General features: G+C 36.6%; 2 protein-coding genes and 1 long non-coding RNA gene across 3 annotated transcripts; 2 read left to right on the top strand and 1 right to left on the bottom strand.

Moving 5' to 3' along the window:
• Positions 1-318: 318 nt before the first annotated feature.
• LOC147550518 (uncharacterized) lies at positions 319-5,088 on the bottom strand. Its single transcript, XR_015238352.1, has 3 exons — positions 4,984-5,088; positions 2,809-2,877; positions 319-597 (listed from the first exon to the last, which is right to left on the bottom strand). It is a non-coding gene; the product is annotated as an uncharacterized LOC147550518 (long non-coding RNA).
• LOC147550519 (transcription factor MYB15-like) lies at positions 816-2,409 on the top strand. Its single transcript, XM_086671237.1, has 3 exons — positions 816-1,232; positions 1,504-1,633; positions 1,739-2,409. Exons 1-3 carry the CDS (start codon positions 1,106-1,108, stop codon positions 2,214-2,216), a joined length of 735 nt encoding a protein of 244 aa, XP_086527363.1. The 5' UTR covers positions 816-1,105; the 3' UTR covers positions 2,217-2,409.
• Positions 4,910-8,034, top strand: LOC147550517 (PTI1-like tyrosine-protein kinase At3g15890). The gene is made up of 4 exons (XM_086671236.1): positions 4,910-5,413; positions 5,768-5,912; positions 6,620-6,882; positions 7,016-8,034. Exons 1-4 carry the CDS (start codon positions 5,364-5,366, stop codon positions 7,662-7,664), a joined length of 1,107 nt encoding a protein of 368 aa, XP_086527362.1. The 5' UTR covers positions 4,910-5,363; the 3' UTR covers positions 7,665-8,034.
• The last annotated feature ends 828 nt before the right edge of the window (positions 8,035-8,862 follow it).

Raw genomic sequence — 8,862 nt, 5'->3', positions numbered from 1 at the left:
TTTTCTTAAATAACAAAAAACAAACATCTGAAATCTGAATTGATCTCAATTTAGATTTCAGATCTGAAAAGTGAAAAAAACAAACAGCACCTAAGATTACTCATGTTTCTCAAAAAAAAAAAAAAAAGATTACCCATGTTTTTTTTGAAGAAGGATAATATATTAACCGAGTGCTTAGGAAGCACGAAAAAAGAACTACAAAAGCAACGGAGGATGGGAGACTTTACATATTAGAAACTATAGTCTCTCAAGAATAACAAAAAACCCACAGATAAATTCTCAAAGAACCTAGTCGGCAAGCCCTAATTGAAAATGGTGGCCTTGATCGACATAATAACTCTATCAGTGGAGTTAGCAACATCACGGGAAAGACGATTATTCCTCTCTAACTATATACACCACCAAATGGCAAAGGGAGTAATCTGCTGAAGGAATCCTCTCATCGTATCTGACTTCTCAAACTTCCAAAACCTGAAGAAAGTATTTAAAGTGGATGGCATTGGAGACGGACAATCGATCACCGGGAGGAAGTATCTCCATATGGTTACAGTAAAGCTGCAGGAGATGAGCAAGTGAGAGGCATTCTCTTCAGCCGATCTGCATAAGATTATAGAACTTATCTCCAACGGTGAAGATTATAGAACTTCTCATGCCCACCCGACACCGATTATAGCATGTGACATGGATATAGAAAAACATTGTGTAATTGATGTAGGCAAGTAATTTCCATCACAAGACAAACAAGTAAAATGTGTTCTCTCTCCCTCTTCTCTAGCATGTGTTCCCATGAGCTGCAGATGAGTGGGGGAAGACATGGATTGATCTCAAGAAAAAGTGAGAATTCCCAAGCTACCACAGAAAAAAAAAAAAAAAAAAAAAAAAAAAAAAAAAAGCAAAAGTGGGATTGGGACCCTCTTGTGTCTATAATTTTATCTCACTGAATGAGACTGAAAAAGAAAGTTGCAATTATCATCCATGCACGTTGTTGGGTTCTCTCTCTCTCTCTCTGTAGCTCTTTCTCTCTCTTTCTATAAATCTCCAAAACATATTCAAGAGAGATATAACAAACTAAATAAGAGAGAGACATAAGAGGTAAAGAGAGTTGATGGAGAGAGAAGGAAACAAGCAAGAACACAAGAAAGGTCCATGGAAACCAGAAGAAGATTTCCTTCTTACAAGATACATTGAGACTCATGGAGAAGGCAAGTGGGCAACTGTTTCAAAGAGATCAGGTTCCCTTTCTTCTCTCACTTCTTTCTCTCTTCTCATACTCTCCAATTTCAAAATTTTAAATCAACTAAGTAAGAAATTTTATACTATAAACTTCATATAAATCACAAGATTATATCCCCATATCTTAATTAATTTCCATACAAAAAGTTACTTTTTGTTATTGCTAATTTAAAAACAACAAAATGAAAACACAAGATAAATTCAAGAATAAAACAAATTCTTAATTGAATATAAGATGAATTCCCTCTCATATACTATATTTGTTTGCAGGTCTAATGAGGGGTGGAAAAAGCTGCAGATTAAGATGGAAGAATTATCTAAGACCGAACCTTAAACGAGGGGGAATGACAGAGGAGGAAGAAGACCTAATCATCCGAATGCATAAGCTTCTTGGAAATCGGTTCGATTCTTATATTCCATTATGACTTTTGTATTTTTAACAATTACCCTTCTCTCAGTAATTGAATGACTTCTAATAAGTTCCATTGATTCGTTTTGAGTGAAGGTGGTCGTTGATAGCAGGACGTCTACCTGGTAGAACAGACAATGAAGTTAAGAATTACTGGAACACACATATAACTAAAAGACAACCTCAACAAGAACCAGAAGGACCAAAATTCAAAAGAAGGAAGCTTTCGCCTTTAATCGATACTTTACCAATTCACCACCAAGGTCCTCAAAGAATGGGTAATGAATCGTTCGAAGGGAATGGCATACAGATCACTAATAATGAAGCAGATGATAGGGGTTATTTTGGGAGTATAGTCTCTCACTCATGGATGGATGATATCAAGAACATCAATGGTGATATACAATCTCAATGGTTACCGATGGACCCAAAATTCTACGAAGAACCATATTATCACTGCTTGCCGTTTCTAGATTCGAGATTAGTCATGGACTCGTCTGGACTTGACGCAGAGAATCATTGGACTGAATCCTTGACGTACGTATTTAATGATTTGTATCCAGTTATCATATAGTTAAATCATCTTGCTAATGGGTTTTTATTCATATTATCAAATTAGACTTTCAGTGAGAGAATTAATTGTGTTTTCGACTTTCGTTATGTATTATTGATGATAGTTTGTGTGTGACTCATTTTAGTTGTCCACATTTAGATAATTAAGTAATTAAGGTGGTAATTAAATATGAAAAAGAAAAGAATTTTATGTACTTCAATTTGAATTATAATTTTTATGTTTGTGTGTATGTTTCATTATGTCTTCTTCTAAGTTCTACCTGATCAAACCCACTTCAAAGGACATGAAAATAAACCCATTTTCGATTTAAAAGCAGCTCATCTGGTGGATCGATTTAAAAAGCATGTTAGTCACGGATAAAGAAAACTACAGCAGAAATCGATAGTTACATATTGAATTATTGATGTGATTATGATTCCCTAGTTCATTTCATCATACCAACTAATAGAAAACTTTTTACCAAAAAGAAGAAGCAAAAGGGGAGTAAGAAATTAGCCATTTAGGACATCTAATTAAGGAAGGCTAGTGGAATGTTGTTGGAATTATGTATCGAGATAATTGAACATTTAAATGATCCAAATACGTTTAATACCTCGTATCTTAACACGAACATCCCCTTTCTTTTAGCATCTTTTGTTTCATAGCATGTAGCCTGAAAAAACTATGGAATCGGAAGTTCGGAACGAATTAGTATAGAGAACAACTATCTTCAAAATACATAAAAATATGTCAGAATTACTTATGGAACAAATATGCAAATGAAAAGTTACATTTAAGTAGCAGAAGATCATACTTCAAATGGGATGAGCAGAATGGATATTGTGTGATGAATGTCACATCGAACATACGGTTTTAAGTAAACAGTACATAACCATGAGTATGCTAGGGGTATCCCCTCATCTGTGCGCTATTTCGCGCTGTTGAATATTTTGATTTATCTTCATACAAACTACATATATTTTATGTGATGCACTTCAGTAGGTCATACGGTTTCAGGTAAACGATAGATACACTTCCAGTAGAACGATACCATATCGATAAATAAAATTTCAAGCATCTGAACTAGATAATCTTATACTACTCAAACTAGTCGATCGCTTGGATAATTACAAATTTGGGTAAATTAAGATTGACGATTTCGATACTCCAAATTTAGAATACTTTGAGCTCTAAAACACCCAAAAACAGGAGGAAACCCTGGTAAGTAGTATGCCAATGGGGTAAAGTTTCCGAATCACATATACCTTCTCCTAGTGCCATATTAAGTTTGCGTCCTAGTGCCATATTAAGTTTGCGAACTTCCAAGTTCCAACTCCGTACCAACATTTCCATACTCGTGCGCCTATTATTATCATTTCCATCATTATTCCATTTTCCATATAATACTGCAACAAACAAGTATAAAGGACTGATTCAAACTATAGCTTGAGCTAGCAATGCTAAATTTCTTATAGACTCGTCGTTCAAAGTAAAGTTTCACTAATCTCCAATATTACAAATCCGTGTCTCTACTATTACTAGAGTATAAATCATAACAAATTGACGAATCAAGGACAAACAAACTCGATAATATACCAAGACAAGAGAATTTTTGCAATCATTTGAGCCTTAAAATCGAAACCCATCTTCTATTTGACATAGAAGTAGAAGTTTTCAAACTCTAGAAGTTCTAATGCTTACTGAGACAAAAAAAAAGTATCAAAGTAGTAAAAGAGAATGTTTTTAATCTTAAAAAGAATAATTAAACGAAACCCACATAGCTTCATTGGCTTATTAAAGACAGAAACAAGAAGAAACCCTAATCATTCTTATTCTTTCATTTAATTTAGAGTTAATTCCTATATGGCCCCCTACTTTGTGACCAGCTTCCTTTATGGCCCCCTTTTTTTCGTAAATTCAAATATGACCCCCTATTTTCAGGTAAATGTCATTACTACCCTTCCTAATTCTAAATTTAAAACATTAAAACAAAATTATTTCCACCTCACCCCCCTCTCTCCCTCCACCTCATCTCACCCTACACCTCACCCCTCTCTCTCTCCAACTCACCTCTCTCTCTCTCTCCAACTCACCTCTCTCTCTCCAACTCACCCTTCTTCTCCGGTGAGGTGGCCGGCCGGAAAATTTTCCGGCCGGCCACCTTCAAATTAAAAAAATTTCTCTCTCCTCTCTCTCTCTAATTTTTTTTTAATCTCTCACCTCTCTCTCTCTCTAAAACTCCGGCGAAGGGAAACCCCCTTCGCCGGAGTTTTAGAGAGAGAGAGAGGTGAGAGATTAAAAAAAAAAAAAAAATTAGAGAGAGAGAGGAGAGAGAATTTTTTTTTTTTTTTTTAATTTGAAGGTGGCCGGCCGGAAAATTTTCCGGCCGGCCACCTCACCGGAGAAGAAGGGTGAGTTGGAGAGAGAGAGGTGAGTTGGAGAGAGAGGGGTGAGGTGTAGGGTGAGATGAGGTGGAGGGAGAGAGGGGGGTGAGGTGGAAATAATTTTGTTTTAATGTTTTAAATTTAGAATTAGGAAGGGTAGTAATGACATTTACCTGAAAATAGGGGGTCATATTTGAATTTACGAAAAAAAGGGAGCCATAAAGGAAGCTGGTCACAAAGTAGGGGGCCATATAGGAATTAACTCTTTAATTTAATCATTCTATTCCTATTAAAGAAAGAAGAGCAAGACCCAAGTTTGATAATGAGTTATATTACTAGAGAATGTTACTAATACATATAAAATTGAAACCCTAATTTGATTCAGAATCAGAAGAGATTGTTACCAGAGGGAAAAAAAAAACCTCCGCGTTTTCCCGCGCTTCCGAGATTGGTGATGGGGTTAAAAATAATAAAATGAGGCGATGGGGTTGATTATATGAAGGGTGGAAATATCTGTCCTCAATAATAAATTCCATTATTAGTCATTGTTTGTGTTTCTATTGCTGGATTGGTCCCTTTCTCACGACACTTCTCTCTCTCTTCCCCTGATAATTTCTTTATTTGCCGTCGATTGCCGGCACTGAGATATTATCTCCGGCTGAATCCATTACCATTTTATACTAAAAGAGACGACTTTTTCAAGTGTTCAAACATCTCAAGCTTGAAAAGTGAAGAAGAAGAAGAAGAAGAGAGAGGAATTTGAGCTGAATCAAAGAAGAAAGTGATGACTTTGTTTGCCAAGTTTTGTTGTGGGAATGGTTCTCGTTCGAATCGGTGAGTACCCTTTAAAGATTAAGAAAAAAAAACTTGATCTGTTTACTTTCTCTCTCTAACTCTAACTCAATCTCTCTCTCTCTCTCTCTCTCTCTCTCTCTCTCTCTCTCTCTCTCTTTCTCTCTCTAGATATGAGCTAATAGATTGTTCTTGTGTCTGTTTTTTTTTTTTAACCTAATATTTGTTTGAGTTTTAAGATTAAAAAGAAAATTTTGGATTAATTTGAAAAAGTTTGGAGATTTGGGTTTAGGTTTAAGGAGTGAATAGATGTGCTTTAGGGGGTTTAAGTAGAAGTGAATTTTGCCCTAATTGTTTGGTATAAAGAGATAGTATTAACATATGGATATTTTGTAGGAAAGAAAAGGAGAAGAAGGCAAAATGGAGGATATTTTCTTTGAAGGAATTACATGCAGCTACAAACAATTTTAACTATGATAATAAGCTTGGAGAAGGTGGATTTGGTAGTGTTTATTGGGGGCAATTATGGGATGGATCCCAAGTAATTAACACTAACCCTTTTATTTGATTCTGAAACTCTTTCAATTTGAAGTATGATATAGTTTTATATTTGCTTAATTAGTCTGGATTGTGAATTTATTAAGAAAACACTTTTCTTTTGAATCTCTTTGAGTAAACTCTGTGTCTTTTCTCTTTGAACAAGGGACCTCAAAGAGATCAATAAGTCTATGAGTTTCTTAGAGTCTTCTCTCTCCGAACTGTCAGTCTTAAACTTAACGGATTGAGTTTTGACCGATAACAACCCCACTAATAGTCCAACATCGATTGGGAGAGAACGTCCGTAGCCTGAGATGTAGGTCTGTGCTCAAGCTTATAAGTATTGAGGCCGTTTGGGTGGTCCCCTGGAGCTGGAGCCTTCGTTTGGAACAAAACCCCGTACCCGTTGGGTTTGGGTGTGGGCGTCAAAAGCAGAGACAATATCGATAACTACTAAGGCTTGGGGTGTTACAGAATTTTTGTTTTGTAGGGCTTGGATGTGGGATCACTATTAGCTACCCAAATTTATTAGTTACTCTAACCTTCTCTTCACTTTAGACATTTCACTTGGTGGGAACTGGAAGCTATGCAGATTTGTACTTGTATAATTTTTTTTTACCGAAAACATTCTTATGCTGCTTGACTTAATCTTAGTCTTAGTTTCCCTTGGTATGTGTCACCTAATATGAGTTTCGTTTATGAATCATGAAGATTGCTGTGAAAAGGCTAAAGGTCTGGAGCACCAAAGCCGATATGGAATTCTCTGTCGAAGTTGAGATATTAGGCAGAGTGCGACACAAGAATCTATTGAGTTTACGTGGTTATTGTGCTGAAGGGCAAGAACGTCTTATAGTCTATGACTATATGCCTAACTTGAGCTTACTCTCTCATCTTCATGGACAGCACTCAGCTGAGTGTTTGCTTGATTGGGAAAAGCGGATGAATATTGCAATTGGATCCGCTGATGGTATTGCGTAAGATTTAATCCCCTCTCTCTCCATCTTTCATGTTCTTTTTTTTTTGTTTTGAGTTGTTTTGTTTTCATGGATGTCCATCTTGCCACTATACTGGCTCAACTAGTTCAATTCTTTGTTTTATTGGATCCAGGTATCTTCACCAACAAGCAGTACCACACATAATTCACGGAGATATCAAAGCAAGTAATGTGTTATTGGATCCAAATTTCAAGGCCCGAGTTGCGGATTTCGGTTTTGCGAATATCATTCCTGATAGTGCAATTCATGTCACCACAGGAGTGAAGAGCACTCTTGGTTATCTAGCACCTGAATATGCCATGCTGGGAAAAGCATCCGAAAGCTGTGACGTGTACAGCTTCGGGATACTATTATTAGAACTTGTTAGTGGAAAGCGACCCATAGAGAAACTCAGCCCAAATACGAAACGTCCAATCACAGAATGGGTCCTGCCTTTGGCCCGTCAGAAGAAATTCAATGAAGTTGCAGACCCACAGCTCAATGGAAAGTATGTGCCAGAGGAGCTCAAAAGGGTGGTGATTGTTGCACTTGTATGTACTCAAAATCAGCCGGAGAAGAGACCCACAATGCTCGAAGTAGTTGACCTCCTAAAAGGAGATTCGAAAGAGAAATTGGCTGATTTGGAGAATGAACAAATATTTAAGGAAGAGCCTGTAGGAAGTAACCAAAACCGGTCACCTGGTGCAGCAGATAGATCAGATTTTGTCGCAGAAAACAAGGATTCGACAGAAGAGCTAAAAGAAGTAACCAGCTCAGAGTAAGGAAACAGCATTGACAACTGAATATTGGAAAATATTATAGAGATTAATATCAAATGAAGCTCAGGCTCACTGTTGAATTGGGAACGAAGGCATCCGTTACCAGTTTAGAAGTGTAACGGAGATGCCGTTATCTACTATTTGAAAGCATAATTTTGGGGTAAACTGTGATTTTGCGTGGAACTGATATTGTAATTTAGTCTTGAATTTTCACTTTTTTTCCCTTTCCCTTCTATGGTATCTGTGGAGTGGTTTGAAGCAAGGGTTTTGTCTGTTCATATCTTAAAAGTGGTTTTGTACTGTGTATTTCATTCTTACTGTTTGAAAGTACTTATATTTGTAGATTACACATTTTAACCTATATTTTCAAAAAGATGGAAGGCTGAGGAACATAGGCAGAGACTAGTAACGGGTAACACCAGATAGGCAGATAATAGTGGGATCCATGCCCTTCGAGATCTTATGTTCTACTTGCTTCTCAACAAGATCGTTTCGCCATTGAACATTTTATCATTGCAAGAAGCCCAACCATTCGTACCTTAATGAAATTAACTTTTGAGAAAGTCATTTTCCACCTTGAAAATCTGTGGACCACAATGACACAGCCTAACGTATGAAACAGGTTCAAGAATCTGTTTTCTTTTTAAAGGGCTAAAATCAGTTATTTTGGCTTTTTGACCCCTTAGTATAGGGTGGATCTCGTCCAAAAGGAATAGTTCCTCTAGTTCTATGGTTTTTTTTAGAACATGCTTTTTTTGAATATCATTCAAAAAAATTCACCCAGAAAAAAATGGTTTGCAAATTCTAACCAATAATCATGAAACAGTGGATTAACAAATCATGAGGAAATGGGTCATAGAGTGCAGGTTGCAGAATTCTGAGATGAGCAACTGCAAAGAAAATAGAATGCCGAAAGTGCTTCGAATATGGATAAAAATACGAAAATGGATAAAAATGTCAAACTCAGTTTACGACTTGAGCGATCATTTGAAAGAAAATAAATATTGAAACTGCCCTATCATGACTTGATGTCAACCCAGTTCGCTACCCACTAACCCAAACAACCCACTAACCCAAACAATGTTTAATATATACGTGTTGGGGAGCCCCCTGCCGCTGAAGTTTGTCTTGAAGGTGACCCCGTGGTTTATTCGTAGTGAAAATCACTATTATTTGCCGTAAAGTAGACATCAACAACCAA

Source organism: Eschscholzia californica, unplaced genomic scaffold (genome assembly GCF_041429995.1).
Source record: "Eschscholzia californica isolate CP2 unplaced genomic scaffold, dmEscCali1.0.p SCAF_3, whole genome shotgun sequence".
In the NCBI taxonomy this organism is placed as follows: domain Eukaryota; kingdom Viridiplantae; phylum Streptophyta; class Magnoliopsida; order Ranunculales; family Papaveraceae; genus Eschscholzia; species Eschscholzia californica.
This window is presented reverse-complemented; position numbering and strand designations above follow the sequence as displayed.